The sequence below is a fragment of the Bufo gargarizans genome, chromosome 7 (genome assembly GCF_014858855.1).
Source record: "Bufo gargarizans isolate SCDJY-AF-19 chromosome 7, ASM1485885v1, whole genome shotgun sequence".
NCBI classification, from domain to species: Eukaryota; Metazoa; Chordata; class Amphibia; order Anura; family Bufonidae; genus Bufo; species Bufo gargarizans.
The window spans coordinates 163625819-163644423 of NC_058086.1; the positions used below are offsets into that span (position 1 = coordinate 163625819).

Sequence of the window (18605 nt, forward strand, 5' to 3'; positions counted from 1 at the left end):
AACGGATGCAAGACATCCAGAAAAACTGGCAGTCTTTACGGCCATAAAAACTGACAGATTTTATTGTTGTGTGTTTTTTTTGTTTTTTTTTTCAGTCTTAATGTAACCTCGGAGATACAAATGTCAAGTTGACATTGTTCATTTCTCTTTTGTTGGATTTTTTCCCCCCACTTAGAATATTATTTCTGTTGCAGCGGAATCATAAGCAGAAGTACAGCCGTTTTCAAGGAGCACTTTTTCCAGTATATTGCTGCAATTCCACTGGTAACACTTTGTGGAAATACCCCGGCTTGAGCGCATGGCACTTGCATTTTTAACTTTTGCAAAACTGCAAGGAGTGAAAAATTCTTGCTTTATGTTGTTAAATACGTTATGTATGAAGAGCCTGCGCTTCTGTTCAGAATAGTATAAATCTAACCCCAACCAACATAGACATTGTGTGCGCCATGGGGTACAGCTTACATGATTATATCTATGTAGTGTGCAGCTTGTTGCATTTGTTTGTATGTTATTAACACTGTGCATGTGATGGTTTGCAGCGCAATCATTGGTCGCAGTAGAAAAGATTTTAAGAAGTACCTTTTGAACTTTATGGCCGCCATGCCTGCCGTAAGTCTGTTTTTATTTTCATCTTGACTTTATTACACTGTTTCAAAATTGATATATTAAACGTGATGTATTAAGTGGGTATTCTATTCTTATGACCTAATATAAGGCTACTTTCACGCTGGCGTTTTGGCTTTCCGTTTGTGAGATCCGTTCAGGGCTCTCACCAGCGGTCCAAAACGGATCAGTTTTGCCCTAATGCATTCTGAATGGGAAAGGATCCGCTCAGAATGCATCAGTTTGCCTCCGATCCGTCACCATTCCGCTTTGGAGGCGGACACCAAAACGCTGCCTGCAGCGTTATGCTGTCCGCCTGACAAAGCGGAGCCAAACGGATCCGTCCTGGCACACAATGGGGACAGATTTGTTTTCTCTGGCACAATAGAAAACGGATCCGTCCCCCATTGACTTTCAATGGCGTTCAAGAAGGATCCGTCATGGCTATAGAAGACATAATACAACCGGATCCGTTCATGACGGATGCATGCGGTTGTATCATTACAACGGAGGCGTTTTTGCAGATCCATGATTGATCCGCAAGAAATGCTAGTGTGAAAGTAGCCTTACCGGATTATGCCATAACTGTATGGTTGAGGAGGGGGGAGGACACGCCTACAGATCTGGAGAACAAAGGTAACAAGAAAGTGGTGATTTCTAACAATGCTGCAGTTTGTGGGAAAGGCAGGATTTTAGTGTTTGGTCCCTTTTTTTAATATATTCAAAGCTTAGTCAGTGGGAGCTGCTTTGTGCTGCCTTGGCTTGTATGAACCATATTCGTATGATTTACTTGTGTTACTTTGTAGACCTTGAGTTCTGTCTCGATGGCTCGGCATCTGTGCACGGTTTGTCCTGTACCAAGCCTGGACGGTGCAGTCAGGAGACGGTCAGGTGATAGCGAGATATCGTGTTACAAGGATAATACATCACCCCATATTCTATGTTTGAACAGTGGCGAATCCGGGCAGAATTCAGTGGAGTTGTGCAAGTGCTTAAAGTTGCATTGTACTTTCAGGAAAGTTTTGCTTTGTCATAGGGACATATCAGAAATTTAGATTAGTAAGGGTTTGGAAAGCTGAGACCCCCACTCATCTCTAGAATGAAGGGAGCGAAGCGCTCACTTAATGTGTTCTCTCTCCTCACCATAGGACTGAGACAGACTCAATAGAAAGTCTATGGGCATGTCTCGTGCAGCGAGAAGAGAGCCGGCTAAGCAAGCGCTTCTCTTCCCTAGTTCTAGAGATCGGTGGGGGTCTCAGCCCTCAAACCCCCATCAACCTAATTTTGTCTGTCATCAAAAGTTTACTGAAAGTACAGTGCCACTGTCAAGAGGACCCATCACCATTGCTGACATGTCTGCTAAAGGGGTTTTTCAAAAAAAAAATGTATACTGGTGACCTATACAAAGGATAGGTCATCAGTATCTGATCTATGGGGTCCGACACCAGGGACCCTCACCGATCAGCTGTTTGAGAGGTCCACGGGTGGTGAGCACTGCGGCCTTCTCGCAGCTTACCCAAAGCCAGTGACACCATTCCCCTTGACAAAGGGGGGTTTCCTTCAGTCTGCCACTGATTGGATAGTGTTAGGCTGTGCAGTGACACCCCCCTAACTGTTAACATTATATTCATAAGTTTGTAGTAGGAGTAAGAGGAACAGAACAATACATTTCTTAGAAATAATGCTGTAGGATTGTAATATTATGGAGAATACAGTTACTTGTGATGACAGTAGAAGGAGTGAACAAACTAATGTTCGGTACCAGCGCTGGAGTGAAGTTTTTTGGGTTAGTAATTACCTTATGTCAGTGTTCGGTTATATTCAGATGGTTGACCGCTCACTCTCTGATGTTGCAGACAGGATGAGATGACTTGTGCGGCGCTTCTCTGAAAGGATTCTTCCTGCTCAACCTCTAAGCATGTACGCCGCCCCGGCCGGTGGCTGGCGTGCACGCGAGGGAGCTATGATGGTGCGGGGTTCCGGGACGTGCGGCGTGACGTCACGACTGTCCTACGGGGTAATCCAGAGACCAAAAAGATCCTACGCGTTTCGAAACCTACGGGTTTCTTCGTCAGGGATAGTTGTTCTACCTGTGCTCTGGGTTTAAGTAGGTGCCCGGTCCCTATAGCAGCCGCTCAAAATTAAATCACCCTGCTAAGATATTATATTATATATAATCCCAAATAGATAGAACGTGGCAATTACCTACTTATAATAAACATCAATTTGATTTTAATTAGATTTTAAAATGTAGGTATTTTAGGTATTTTAAAATGCAAATAGTTCCATCTCTCGGTTCAGGCCATTGGGTGCCAGAGTTCAATCTGAACATCCATTTACTTTCACATCTGGACAATTGTTTAATAATATCTCCGCCTCTCGGATTTGGTTTTATTTTTTCAATGCCCCCAAAATAGGAACCGACAATTTCCTGCATGGTATTGGGTATAGTGGCGGGACAGAGGGTGATCATCATATTTTTTGTTTGTTATTGAGATGTTCCCCCATCCTAGTTTTTAGTTTTAGTTTTAGTTATTGAGATGTTCCCCCTTAAAAGCTGCCACCTACCCACGTGGCTTACAAACATCCCTCGCAGCCAATACATCAGGTTACGCAGAAACTGCACAAGTATTGGTCATTTTGAGGAGGAGACTAAAGATCTCAATATTAAATTTATTGAAAAAGGGTACAAAATGGAGGACTTGGAACCCACCATTAAACAAATAAGAGAGGTAGATCGCAACTCACTATTGAAGAATAAAGTGCAGAACCCAAAACAACCTGCTACGAACCCATCTATTGATGCCCCTATTAAGATCCCCATAATTACGGGTTATAATGAAGGGGCTATAATTCTTAAAAGAATTGTTAAGAAACATTGGGAAATGTTGCGACAAGACAAATTAATAGGTGATAAGATCCCAAAAAATCCCACATTCATCTTTAGAAGATCATTAAACTTGTGCAATATGGTAGCACCCACTGTGAGACTACCCCAAACCAAAAAATTAAACCATCTGACACATAAAGGTTTCTTCCCATGTAAAATGTGTAATAACTGTAAAAAAATTAAACATGGCATAACTAAATTCCCCATAACAGAAATAGGGGATAACCATCATAAATACAAAATCAATCAATATATCTCATGCAATACCCGAGGTGTTATCTATTTCATAAAATGTCCATGTTTAAAAATATATGTGGGTCGAACCAAACGTGAACTAAAAACTAGGATGGGGGAACATCTCAATAACATAAACAAAAAATATGATGATCACCCTCTGTCCCGCCACTATACCCAATACCATGCAGGAAATTTTGTCGGTTCCTATTTTGGGGGCATTGAAAAAATAAAACCAAATCCGAGAGGCGGAGATATTATTAAACAATTGTCCAGATGTGAAAGTAAATGGATGTTCAGATTGAACTCTCTGGCACCCAATGGCCTGAACCGAGAGATGGAACTATTTGCATTTTAAAATACCTAAAATACCTACATTTTAAAATCTAATTAAAATCAAATTGATGTTTATTATAAGTAGGTAATTGCCACGTTCTATCTATTTGGGATTATATATAATATAATATCTTAGCAGGGTGATTTAATTTTGAGCGGCTGCTATAGGGACCGGGCACCTACTTAAACCCAGAGCATAGGTAGAACAACTATCCCTGACGAAGAAACCCGTAGGTTTCGAAACGCGTAGGATCTTTTTGGTCTCTGGATTACCCCGTAGGACAGTCGTGACGTCACGCCGCACGTCCCGGAACCCCGCACCATCATAGCTCCCTCGCGTGCACGCCAGCCACCGGCCGGGGCGGCGTACATGCTTAGAGGTTGAGCAGGAAGAATCCTTTCAGAGAAGCGCCGCACAAGTCATCTCATCCTGTCTGCAACATCAGAGAGTGAGCGGTCAACCATCTGAATATAACCGAACACTGACATAAGGTAATTACTAACCCAAAAAACTTCACTCCAGCGCTGGTACCGAACATTAGTTTGTTCACTCCTTCTACTGTCTACACAACCTTGGACCGGAGCAGCCGTTATCCAACCAGGTACACAGCAGCGGCTCTGTCTGCCTAGCGCATACAGAGAAAAACTCATACAGCGACAGCGCAGGCACAATTATAAATATATATTCTAAGTTACTTGTGATGGTTGAACATGTCTGGAGTGGTGTCCTCTTCAAATTGTGACTAAGCCTACATGCACACGAACGTTTGTTTTGCGGTCCGCAAAAAAAAAACGGATGACATCCATATGGCTTTTTTTTTTTTTTGTGTGGATCCATTGTAACAATGCCTATCCTTGTCTGCAAAATGGACAAGAATAGAACATGTTCTAATTTTTTTTATTTTTTGCGGGGCTATGGAACAGAGCAACAGATGCGGACAGCACACTGAGTGCTGTCCGCGTCTTTTGCGGGCCCCATTGAAATGAATGGGTCCGCACCTGAGCTGCAAAAAATTTGCCTCAGATGCAGAACCAATCCACGTTTGTGCGTGTGCATGTCGGCTAAAACATTTGTTGCTTTAAATTTGGATACATTAAGGGTCAATTCACACTCGGCAGATTTGTTGCGGACATGTACACAACTAAAATTCTATCCGTACATCTGCAATGAATATGCCGGACGTAAATTCACCCTGAAACGTCTGTTCTGATCTGCCGGCTTTGCTGTGTAATGACGTATGTGCTGCTTGTTTGCAGATCTCATTAGTGAATAACTTCTTAAAATTGGGCTTGAATGAGCTGAAGTTGTGTTTCCGGGAACGGCTGACCAAGCACCTTTATGATGAATATCTGAAGTAAGTGTGTACTGAGTCTGACACATTTCTACATGTGTGAAAAATTGGAATTTACTACATGGAATGATATATAATAAAGAGATAGATATATAATGTGTGTGTATATATATATATATATATATATATATACCAAAAGTTTGGACACACCTTCTCATTCAAAGAGTTTTCTTTATTTTCATGACTGAAAATTCAAGATTTTCCTAAAACATGACGTAAAGTCATGATTTTATGAAAGACACGGAGGCGAATATTTGCTTAACTCTTTCTTTACTGAACATTAGCAGCAAAGATAACTGAAGAAAATGACATCAGTGTAACCATGGTAATAACTCCACCCCCATAGCCCCTATATAAGGCGCATCACCACATGGACACTTCCTCTTTCTTTGTGGTCTTCAACTGACGAGAACCTGGAACCTTGAACGGTCAACCGACAGCCCGAACTGCAGCCGGGAACAACCAAACTGGAATGCAGGAAAGGCGAAAACCTGGAAACAGTTGACGAGGGTGATCAACCTGAAGAGAGAACATAAGATCATGGTAATATGGACACCAACGAACCGAGTATGGAAATCACACCCGGACTCATTCCCTGCGGAGGCAATAAGATATTAAATAACACATATATACGTAACAGTCCAAGAAGGTCACGAGATACCCCAGACCAGATGGGTGGGCATAAAAACAAAGGGAGGGAAATATTCGCCTCCGTGTCTTTCATAAAATCATGACTTTACGTCATGTTTTAGGAAAATCTTGAATTTTATTTCAAGACACGGAGGCTCATATTTGCTAGTTTAAAGCTGAGCAATCACGGAGGAAAAAGCGTGAGGAACAGGTCTAAAATAGAACTCCCGAAAGGTAGCAACTCGGGACCAATCTGCCAACCGTAATACATCCTCTAAACGAGCACCAGCCACGGACATAGAGGTAGCCGCTGCCCCGCGCACCGAATGCGCGGTAAAGATGGACGTGTCGATACCCGACAGGGATAGGATCCATTTAACCCATCGGGACAGAGTGACGCTTGAAACCGGCGCAAAGGGGCGGCGGAAGGAAATGAATAGCTGAGGATCAGTCCCCGAGCGAAAAGCCAGAGTGCGAGCCTCGTACTCCCTGAGACAAGCCACCGGACACAACTGCAGAGAGGACGGGAAGGATGGATAAGCAACGGACTTAATGCCCGTCTTAGTGCGTCGAGAAATATTGAACAAGACTCCCTCCGGTGTAAAATAGCGAGCGTCAATATCCAGAGCTCGGACATCAGAGACGCGTTTACAAGAAATCAAACACAACAGGGTCACTAATTTGGCTGAAAGCTGCCGAAGAGACAACATGGAGTTGGAAGGCCAATCCTCCAAAAACCTGAGAACTGACGCCACGTCCCAAGTGGAAGAAAAACGAGGTCGCGGAGGCCGCGCTAGACGACAGCCGCGCAATAACCTGCACACCAAAGCATGTTGGCCGGCAGGAGCACCGTCAAAACCTGAATGCCTGGAGGAAATGGCAGACCGGTACACATTAAGAGTACGGTAAGCCTTCCCCGCCTCAAACAGAGAAGTGAGGAACTGAAGAATGTCCGTCACAGGGGCAAGTACGGGATCCAAGTCCCGAGAATCGCACCAACGACCCCAGACGTCCCACGCAGCGTGATAGGCTCGTCTAGTGCCTGGGGCCCATGCAGACTCCAACAGACGTCTAGTCTCCGCCGAAAGGCCGAAGGAGTCCCAGGAACCCCTGAAATTCGACAGGCGAGAAGATGAAGTGACCTGTCCAGAAGTAGAGGGTGAGGACGGCCGTAAGGGTCGAGCAGGAGTAGCGGGAAGGATGGCAAGAGCCGAGGTTCTTCCGACAGCAGGTAAAGTAGCTGAGGAAACCAAGACTGCGTTCTCCAGTAAGGCACTATGAGCACCAACTGGGCCTGCTGGCGACACACCTGAGCGAGCACCCGTGGGATGAGCGCGAACGGAGGGAAGGCGTAAGGTAGAGACCCGCCCCAGGACTGGAGGAAGGCATCCACTGCCTCGGCCTCCGGGTCCGGACGCCAGCTGAAGAACCTGGGGAGTTGTGCGTTCAAACGCGACGCGAATAAATCGATGGACAACGGGCCCCAAAGAGATACAATATCCTGGAACACCCCCGAATCCAACTTCCAATCGCTGGAATCTGAAAGACAACGAGAACTCCAGTCGGCCAACGTGTTGTGCAACCCCGGAAGGTACTCGGCCACCACCGATAGCCCCCTGGACAGGCAGAACTCCCAAAAATCTTTGGCCAGAGAAGACAGGACTCTGGAGCGCGTCCCTCCCAGGCAGTTCACGTAACGGACAGCCGAGACATTGTCCATCCGCAACCGCACACACGCCCGAGCCGACCCGTGGGCAAAGCTGCGGATCGCAAAAGATCCCGCTAAAAGCTCGAGAGCGTTGATATGCAGGTGTGATTCGTCCGGGGACCACGCTCCTCCCGTGGACACCCCTTGACAATGGGCCCCCCATCCCATGAGGCTGGCATCCGACTCGATGACAAGGTCGGGACTGGGACCAAAAATGGCTCGGCCATTCCACACCGATAAATTGTGGATCCACCACACGAGTTCGTGCCTGGTTTCCGTGTCCAAGATCAGAGTGTCCGAGAATGAGGCCCCCGCCCTGAGGTGAGCAATTTTGAGCCTCTGAAGGGCTCGATAGTGGAGAGGGGCTGGGAAAATCGCCTGAATGGAAGAAGTTAGAAGACCAATCAGACGAGCCAGTTGACGGAGAGACACCTGCGGGAGAGTGAGAGAATGGCGGATCTCCTTGCGGATCGCCTTGACCTTGGACGCAGGTAAACTGAGTGTTTGACTCCCTGAATCTATGGTGAACCCCAGGAACTCTATGGACGTGGCCGGCAAAAGACAAGACTTCTCCAGGTTGAGAATGAACCCCAAGCCCTGAAGGAGATCTTGAGTCAACCTCAGATGACCCAGTAAAAGGGCCGGATCCTGAGCCATAATCAGGATGTCGTCCAAATAAATGATCAGACGAATTCCTCTCCCTCTGAGCCAGGCCACTGCCGGCTTCATGAGCTTCGTAAAACACCACGGGGCAGATGACAGACCAAACGGGAGGCAGGTAAAACGCCAGATGCGGTCTCCCCAAGGGAACTGGAGAAGACCTCGGGATGCAGGGGCCACTGGAACTGTGAGATATGCATCCTTTAGATCCAACTTGACGAACCAGTCTCCTGGCTGAAGCAGATCCCTTAACAGATGGATGCCCTCCATTTTGAAATGTCTGTAACGAACGAAGACATTCAAGTTCTTTAGGTTTATGACTGGACGGAATTGGCCGCCCTTCTTCTGCACTAGAAACATACTGCTCAGTATTCCCGTGTGAGGATCGGGGGACAGCTCTATAGCCTCCTTCCGGAGGAGGGAAGAAAGTTCTGTATCTAAAAGTGTCTATATCTGGTTTGAACAAGACACTCTCGGGATGGGAGGAAGGTTCGTTGGGGTGGACACCAACTCGATGGTGAACCCCTGGACTGTGGAGATAACCCACTGGTCTGAGGTGATCCTTGACCACGCATGGAAAAAGAAACGGAGCCTTCCCCCAACCTGTAGCGAAATCGGATAAGACACACAAAGACGGCTTACCATATGGGCGTCTGGATCCTGGAGCGCCTCGGAACCCTCTGGAACGGAAGGAACCTCCACGAGACGGGAAGAAAGTTGGCTGGTACTTGGGATCCTGAAGGGACTGACGATAATTAAAGGAGCCTCTGCCCGTGCCTCTGGGCTGGAAATTGGAGCGGCCGGACAGTCGGCCCCTGAGACTGCCGGCCCTGGATGAAAAACGAGACTGGAAAACGCGGCGCATAGAACTCTGCGCCTTATCAAGGGCCGTAAAGGCCCCCACATATTTCCCTAACTCTTTAATAAAGGGATCTCCGAAAAGGAGGCCTTGCGCCTCCTTACCAGACTCAGATAGAGACAGATTCGCTAATTTGGGCTCAATCTTCATTAAGATGGCCTTACGTCTCTCGATGGCAATGGAGGTGTTTACATTGCCCACTAAACATATAGCCCTTTGGGCCCAGCCGCTAAGATCTTCTGGGTCGACCTGCGTGCCCGCTACTCTAGCGGCCTCGGCTAAATCGAAGATTTTAGCCAGTGGGCCGGTTAGATCAAGCAATTTGTCCTGGCAAGCTTTGAGCGCAGAATCAAGCCCCTTGCGGGGGTTGAAACCGGTTTTTGCCAGAAACTGGACCACTTTAGGGTCCACGGTCGGGGTCTCACATATCCTGTTAGGGATTAAGGGACGGGGGCATTCCGCGCGCAGCTTGCTGCGCGCCTCCTTGGAAAGAGGCGTGCGGATCCTAGCCTCAAGATACTGGGTCACATGGGTGGCCGGAAGCCACTCAGAGGACCTTGGGTGGTGAAGTTGGTCAGGGTTAAATAGAGGATCCCCCAAGGGGTCCATAATTGCGTCTTTGACGCTATCAAGCGGCTCAGTAACGACACCCGTTGTCAGAGACGGGTCATCCAAGGCAGTGTCAACTGCGATATCAGCTAACTCGTCCCCTGAGTGAGTAAACCACTCCTCCCCTGCCTCCTCAACAGACTCTGCGTCTGAATCCGATACCGTATCCGGGAGAGCCCGGGCGGTTTTCCAAGATCGCACCCTTTCTGCCGGGCGCGGGTTAGCTCTTTTGCGTGACTTGTTCACGCATTCAGTGGATGGGCCAGAGCCATCATTCAGAAGTGTTCTGGAGGCAGGAGGGGGCATATCCGAAACTGGATGTGACTTAAGGGCCTGTGATATGGACTGTGTCAGAGAAGCTGACATGGTCCCCATTGCCGCCACAATTGCATCGGATATAGACTGCTGTAACTGGGCAGCCTGCACTGCAGTAGAGGGGGCTTCATTAACCCTGAGGGGTGTGGTGGGAGCTACCTGACTAGTGTGTCGGTCCTGGGCAGGAGCGGCAGGGGAAGCTGGCACCAAGGACATGATGAAAAGATCCTGCAGGAGTGAGTCACCCCAACAGAACCAACAGGGGCAGGTACAGGACAATACCGGACAGAAATGCGCGGCGCTGAAGATACAGACTAACCGTAACAGAAGCCGGAAGGCACACAAGAAAAAAAAAAAAAAAAAGCCGGGAATCGGAGAAGGAGTGGAAACCCGAAGTCTCCACCTCCCAGGGATGAGAGCCAATGAGCGAACGCTAGCCGGGTGACGTCAGCAATCCCGCGAGATCACGGCGTCCGGAATCCAAGATGGCACCCGCGAATCTCGCACCTCGCGAGATTACGAGCGCGCGCAGCCCGGGAAGAAGCGGCGAAAAAGGTAAGGCCTAGAGGAGAAAGGGGGGGGGGGGAAATGGCCGAGCAAGGCACAGAATAAGGGAAAAATAATATCAAAGCGCCGGGCACCAGAACCGGAGAAACCCAGCGGCACCAATCGGCCGAATGAAAAAGAGCCGAAACGAAAGAAATAGAGAACTACAAGGAGAGCCCAGACAGGGGGAAAGACAAAAGGAGGACAAATGAGTCCTTTCAAACTAACGGACGCCACGGATGACGTCCGCAAGCAAAAACCCTATCTTATAAAGGGTTAATAGTAAAACACAGGGTAAAGACGCTATACAGATTAAACCAACATAGATTAAAATTATAACCATGTACTTATCTGTGAAGCAGCAAAGAAAGAGGAAGTGTCCATGTGGTGATGCGCCTTATATAGGGGCTATGGGGGTGGAGTTATTACCATGGTTACACTGATGTCATTTTCTTCAGTTATCTTTGCTGCTAATGTTCAGTAAAGAAAGAGTTAAGCAAATATGAGCCTCCGTGTCTTGAAATAAAATTGTAGATTCACACTGAAGGCATCAAAACTATGAATTAACACATGTGGAATTATATTCATAACAAAAGTGTGAAACAACTGAAAATATGTCATATTCTAGGCCAGGGATCAGCAACCTTCGGCACTCCAGCTGTTGTGAAACTACAATTCCCAGCATGCTCCATTCATTTCTATGTGAGTTCTTAGAAGAGCAGAGTAAGTATGCATGCTAGGAGTTGTAGTTTCACAACAGCTGGAGTGCCGGAGGTTGCTGATCCCTGTTCTAGGCTCTTCAAAGTAGCCACCTTTTGCTTTGATTACTGCTTTGCACACTCTTGGCATTCTCTTGATGAGCTTCAAGAGGTAGTCACCTGAAATGGTCTTCCAACAGTCTTGAAGGAGTTCCCAGAGATGCTTAGCACTTGTTGGCCCTTTTGCCTTCACTCTGCGGTCCAGCTCACCCCAAACCATCTCGATTGGGTTCAGGTCCGGTGACTGTGGAGGCCAGGTCATCTGGCGCAGCACTCCATCACTCTCCTTCATGGTCAAATAGCCCTTACACAGCCTGGAGGTGTGTTTGGGGTCATTGTCCTGTTGAAAAATAAATGATGGTCCAACTAAACGCAAACCGGATGGAATAGCATGCCGCTGCAAGATGCTGTGGTAGCCATGCTGGTTCAGTATGCCTTCAATTTTGAATAAATCCCCAACAGTGTCACCAGCAAAGCACTCCCACACCATCACACCTCCTCCTCCATGCTTCACGGTGGGAACCAGGCATGTAGAGTCCATCCATTCACATTTTCTGCGTCGCACAAAGACACGGTGGTTGGAACCAAAGATCTCAAATTTGGACTCATCAGACCAAAACACAGATTTCCACTGGTCTAATGTCCATTCCTTGTGTTCTTTAGCCCAAACAAGTCTCTTCTGCTTGTTGCCTGTCCTTAGCAGTGGTTTCCTAGCATATATTCTACCATGAAGGCCTTATTCACACAGTCTCCTCTTAACAGTTGTTCTAGAGATGTGTCTGCTGCTAGAACTCTGTGTGGCATTGACCTGGTCTCTAATCTGAGCTGCTGTTACCCTGCGATTTCTGAGGCTAGTGACTCGGATGAACTTATCCTCCGCAGCAGAGGTGACTCTTGGTCTTCCTTTCCTGGGGCGGTCCGCATGTGAGTCAGTTTCTTTGTAGCGCTTGATGGTTTTTGTGACTGCGCTTGGGGACACTTTCAAAGTTTTCCCAATTTTTCGGACTGACTGACCTTCATTTCTTAAAGTAATGATGGCCACTCGTTTTTCTTTACTTAGCTGCTTTTTTCTTGCCATAATACAAATTCTAACAGTCTATTCAGTAGGACTATCAGCTGTGTATCCACCTGACTTCTCCACAACGCAACTGATGGTCCCAACCCCATTTATAAGGCAAGAAATCCCACTTATTAAACCTGACAGGGCACACCTGTGACGTGAAAACCATTTCAGGTGACTACCTCTTGAAGCTCATCAAGAGAATGCCAAGAGTGTGCAAAGCAGTAATCAAAGCAAAAGGTGGCTACTTTGAAGAACCTAGAATATGGCATATTTTCAGTTGTTTCACACTTTTTTGTTATGTATATAATTCCACATGTGTTAATTCATAGTTTTGATGCCTTCAGTGTGAATCTACAATAATAATAATGAAAAGTGAGGAGTCATTCTGCTGGTGGGGAAAGATTCAGCATAGATTTGGCTGCTTTATGGTGCAGCTTTTGGGCTCATTCACCTGACCATGATCAGCCCAGAAAACAGACCGCAAATCAATCGCGGTTCCCCGTACCCAAACTGACTGTATAATAGTAATTTATAGTACAGTTTGTGTCGGATTGCTCTTCTGAGACGGTGGAGGAGATTTACTTAGACCGGCATTTCATACGTAAATGTTCAACTAAAATATATTTTAGTAAAATGCACCTAGTTTATTCAGAGGTGTCTAACTAGAGATGAGCGAATTTCATATTTTGATATTCGTTCACACTTCGTTTACTGATAAAAGATGAATTACGTTATGGATTCAGTTACCATGGACCATAACGCAATTCTATGACGGAAGGCATAACGGAATGCCTTTTAGAGGCGTTCTGTTAATCATTCCGTCATAACAGAAGTCTATGGGCTGCAAAATGGGTCTGTCCCGTTTCCGTTATGCACTAGAGTCCTCTCCTGCATAACTGAAACAGGACGGAACCGTTATGCAGACCATAGACTTCTATTATGACCAAATGAATAATATGCATTCCGTCATAGAATCTTTTCTACCCATATATTGTGGCAGCACATACTATACGGCTCTGTATAAATGGCAAACGAATATAATGAGTTTTTTTTTTTTTTTTTTTCTTAGATCCTTTACTTACTACAAAATGGGCAACCTGGATAACCGGATAGCAAACGCTGATCAGCTTCTTACGCAGGATGTGGAGAAATTCTGCAACAGTGTGGTGGACCTGTACTCCAACCTGAGCAAGGTGAGTGGTGAATTTTGTTATTATTCTGTGTGTGTGTGTGTGTGTGTGTGTGTGTGTGTGTGTGTGTGTGTGTGTGTTTTTAAATCTAAATTCTCTTTTCTTCAAACTCCATCTTTTGGAAAGAAACAAGGGGAACTAAAAGCCACTCTCCTACTGACCTAGCATTGAGGCTGGGTTCACACCTGAGCGTTGCGCAAACGCGCGTTTTACACGCGTTTTTGTCGCGCATTTTTATGCGCGTTTTTTGTAATAGTAAACGCGCGTTTGACGCGCGTTTGTGTCATTGACTACAGTGTCCTATGGCCACAAACGCGCGTCAAAACGCCCCAAAGTCGCTCATGTACTTTTTTGAGCGTCGGGCGTTTTACAGCGCGATCGTACGCGCTGTAAAACGCCCAGGTGTGAACCATTCCCATAGGGAATCATTGGTTTCTCCTTGTTGAGCGTTTTACAGCGCGTAGGAACGCGCTGTAAAACGCTCAGGTGTGAACCCAGCCTGAAAGCTGTGGGTAAAACTCCCGGGATAGACTGACTTGCTGCAAAAACCTGCAGCACAATTCAGTTTACACTGCAGATTTATTTATTTTTTTAGAGCCTGCCGAATTTTTTGCACCCAATTCCTTTGCGGAGAATCTGCCAGATTTACGCCGCATGCGGCCGCACCCTAAGGCTCCATTCACACGTCTGTGGTGTGTTGCGGATCCGCAACACACCCGCCCCGCTCCCCTATAGAAATGCCTATTCTTGTCCGCAGCTGCGGACAAGAATAGGACATGTTCTATCTTTTGTGGCGCTGCGGACCAGAAGATTGGGGCCGCGCTCCACAGATGCGGACAGCACACTGTGTGCTGTCCGCATCCATTCCGTCCCCAGAGAGAATGAATGGGTCCACACCCGTTCCGCAAATTTGCGCAACGGATGCGGACCCAATTGAGGACGTGTGAATGGAGCCCCTTAAGTTGGAATCACAAATGCTGTTTTTCTGGCGGTCCTAATTCCAGAATCCAGACGTGGATTCAAAAGGAATAGGAAATATACAGGAAGGACTCGCTGTATACTTCTCCCTCATGCTGGATTCACTTCTGGCATTGCCTCAAAATACTACATCAAAAACTGTAGCAAAAGCGGCAGAGATGTCTCCAGCCTAAAGACATGGGCCTTGATTTATTATGCCTTCACTCCAGAATCCTGGCTTAAATTTTTTTTCAAAAGGAGGCTTTTGCAACATTTTGGGCTGACAAAAATAAAAAATAAAAAAAATGCAACTTTTTGCATTTTTACACCACACACACTCCAGTTTTAAAATATGGATGGGAAAGTGGGCATGGTTAGCTGTGTTAATGGGTTTAGCTCCAGATTTATCGTAAAACTGGCATCAAACCTACTCCTCATGATACATTTCCCCCCCATTATCTTTCTGTCTATAGCAGGGAAGTTTTTGCATGCTGTAGTTTTAATCTCTCTTGTGTCTGTGTATTTACACCTTAACGCCCAGTGCCGTTCATGTACGGTGCTCTGATCGGGCGAGTGCGACTGCCGAACCCCTGCTGTATGCGCCGGCAAAGGTGAAAACACTGATGCCGGCACATTAACCTTTGATGTGCCGCGGTCAGTGTTGACCGTGGCACGTACGATGTCCATGCGGGGATTGGAGCAGCCATCAGGTCCCCACGCTGCTGTGATGGGGACCCGATGGCAGGGAAGGCAGCCCGATGCCTTACTTGGGCATCGTGGCTGCCTTCCGGGAGAGCCTGTAAGATCCAGCCCCCTGGAGTTCACAGGCAGGAAGCTGTAAGTGTATTACAGTGAGTAATACAGTGAGCATCACAATATAGAAGTATTGTAAAAGGGGATCAGACCCCCAAAAGTTTAAGTCCCAGAGTGGGACAAAAAACTAAATGTAAAAAATAGGGGGAAAAAAGAAAAGTAGAAATAATAGGTATCGCCATGTCCGTATCGACTGGCTCTATAAAAGTATCACATGACCTAACCCCTCAGGTGAACAACGTAAAAAAAATAGCAGAAAAACTGCTAAATAAACCATTTTTTTGTCACCTCATATCACTAAAAGTAAAACACCAAGCGATCAAAAAGGCGTATGCCCCCCAAAATCATACCAATCTAATCGTCACATCATCCCACAAAAATGAGCCCCTATCTAAGACAATCGCCCAAAAAATAAAAAATCTGTTTCAAAAATGCTTTTATTGTTAAATGTAAAAAAATTGACATATTGGGTATCACTGCGTCCGTAACAACCTGCTCTATAAAAAACGACATGACCTGAACACCGTAAAAATAAAAACGGTGTCAAAGGCCATTATTTTTTTTTGTCACCTTCATCAAGAAAAGTGTAATGGCAAGCGATCAAGAAGTATTATGCACCCCAAAATAGTGCCAATCAAACAGTCATCTCATCCCCCAAAAATGAGCCCCTACCTAAGACAATCGTCCAAAAAAATAAAATAAAAATATGGGGACACTAAAACATGATTTTTTTTCAAAAATGCATTTATGTAAAACTGAAACAAACAACCCAAAAAAGTATACATATTTGGTATTGTCGCGTCTGTACCAACCTGCTCTATAAAAATACCATATGATCTAACCTGTCAGATGAACTTTGTAAATAAAAACAGAGCCAAAACAGCAATTTTTTTGTTACCTTGTAACCGTGTAATATAGAGCAACCAAAAATCATATTTACCCTAGAATAGTACCAACAAAACTGCCACCTTATCCCGTAGTTTCCAAAATGGGGTAATTTTTGGGGAGTTTCTACTCTAGTGGTGCATCAGGGTCTTTTAAATGTGACATGGCAGCTTAAAATTATCCCAGTGAAATCTGCCCTGCAAAAACCGTATGGCATTCCTTTGCGCCGTGCCGTGTGCCCGTACAGCAGTTTACGACCACATATGGGGTGTTTCTGTAAACTACAGAATCAGGGCCATAAATATTAAGTTTTGTTTGGCTGTTAACCCTTGCTTTGCTTTTGAAATTCTGAAATGTCATCTCCATTTTCCATTCATTCTTGTGGAACACCTAAAGGGTGAACTAAGTTTGTAAAATCAGTTTTGAATACCCTCAGAGGGGTAGTTTGTAAAATGGGGTAATTTTTTGGTGGTTTCTATTATGTAATCCTCACAAAGTGACTTAAGACCTGAACTGGTCCTTTTAAAAAGTGGGTTTTGGAAATTTTCTGAAAAATGTCGAGATTTGCTTCTAAGCCTTCTAACGCCCCAAAAAAATAAAATGGCATTCACAAAATGATCCAAACAAATAGACATATGGAGAATGTAAAGTAATAACTATTTTTGGAATTACTATCAATTATAAAAGAGAAATTTTAAATTTTGCAAATTTTTTTAAAAATGTTGCAAATTTTTTTATTTTATATTTATAAATAAATAAAAAAAGTTTTGACTCAATTTTACCACTGTCATGAAGTACAATATGTGATGAGAAAAGCAGTAGGCTCCATTCACAAGTCTGTAATAATGGGTCCGCATCCGTTCCGCAAATTGCGGAACAGGTGCGGACTCATTCATTCTCTATGGGGCAGGAATGGATGCGGACAGCACACAGTGTGCTGTCCGCATCCGCATTTCCGGAGTGCGCCGCCGATCTTCCGGTCCCTGGCTCTCCGGAAAAAAATAGAACATGTCCTATTGTCTGCAATTTCGGACAAGGATAGGCATTTCTATGGGGGTGCTGGCCGGGTGTATTGCGGATCCGCAATGTACTACGGACGTGTGAATGGACCCGTATACAAGACCTCACATATATACATAGCAGCGTGTGCATGGGACGTCACTACTGCGGCCAGAAAAACAAACGGCGGTGGTTCTGACCCAAGCACAGAACCCGCAGGGGGAGAGGGGTGTCACTTTTGCTATTGTCGGTCATTTTCAGGGGCACGCTGATTTTTTTTTTTTTTTTTAAATTTAACTCGTACAATCCTTAGAACAAACCGTTATCCTTAGACATGTGTTAGGATGAACCAGATTAACCAGTTCTCTAGTGATATTTACATATGTTCTCCCATTTTCTTTGTTGCATGTATATAAAATTTGACACTTTAATCGATAAATCCTTCTATGTTGCAGCCATTTTTGGACATCGTCTTGTACATCTTCAAGCTGACAAATGCCATTGGAGCTCAGGTAAGGAAAGCCCGTGTGTCTCCCGCTGAACGGCCTCACATGTGCGCTCACCGTTAGTAATGCCGCTTGTGCTTTGTTTCCCTAGGGGCCAGCAAGCATGATGGCTTATTTGCTTGTCTCAGGACTTTTCCTTACACGCCTCAGGAGACCTATTGGTAAAATGACTATTACTGAACAGAGATATGAAGGCGAATACAGATATGTCAACTCACGGCTCATTACCAATAGGTAATCTTCATTTTTGTTGCTATGAAACGCACGGCTTTTAGATAACCCTGAATAGACTTCCTGTTCTCATATTATGACCAATATTTAGTCAGGATTCCTATTACCGCTTTCATTTAGTCACTTGATTAATTTTATGGGAGGACAAGCCTCAGAAACCTCCATGTTTGGGGCGGTGGGACTTTGCTAATAGATGTATATTTGTATATATACCGTATGTATATTTTCTATATATAGGTAATGTGCTTCAGAGCAGCACTCCTTCTAGAGCCGTGGTCCCCAACCTTTTTTGCACCAAGGACCAGTTTTATGGAAGACAATTTTCCCTGGGACCGGGTGGGGGGTTCTGGGGCGGGGCTTAGGGGGTGCTGGTCGGCGCTGACTGATTCACGCGCATAACAAAACACAAGGTGCATATTAAAATATATAACCCTATATAAACTGACTAGGGTCTCTGCTGC

At 45.5% G+C, this 18605-nt stretch overlaps 1 protein-coding gene across 2 annotated transcripts in view; it reads left to right on the forward strand.

The window, feature by feature from the left end:
* The window catches only part of ABCD3 (ATP binding cassette subfamily D member 3), a 73776-nt gene that overhangs the window by 25585 nt on the left and 29586 nt on the right, over window positions 1-18605 (forward strand). The window contains exons 5-9 of one of the 2 annotated variants that reach the window (XM_044300722.1): window positions 195-264; window positions 5321-5418; window positions 13633-13756; window positions 17863-17919; window positions 18005-18147. In XM_044300722.1, the coding sequence (XP_044156657.1) occupies window positions 195-264; window positions 5321-5418; window positions 13633-13756; window positions 17863-17919; window positions 18005-18147 (492 nt within the window). Of the gene's footprint in view, window positions 1-194; window positions 265-539; window positions 610-5320; window positions 5419-13632; window positions 13757-17862; window positions 17920-18004; window positions 18148-18605 lie in introns of both variants that reach the window. The other variant, XM_044300721.1, reaches the window with a different exon arrangement.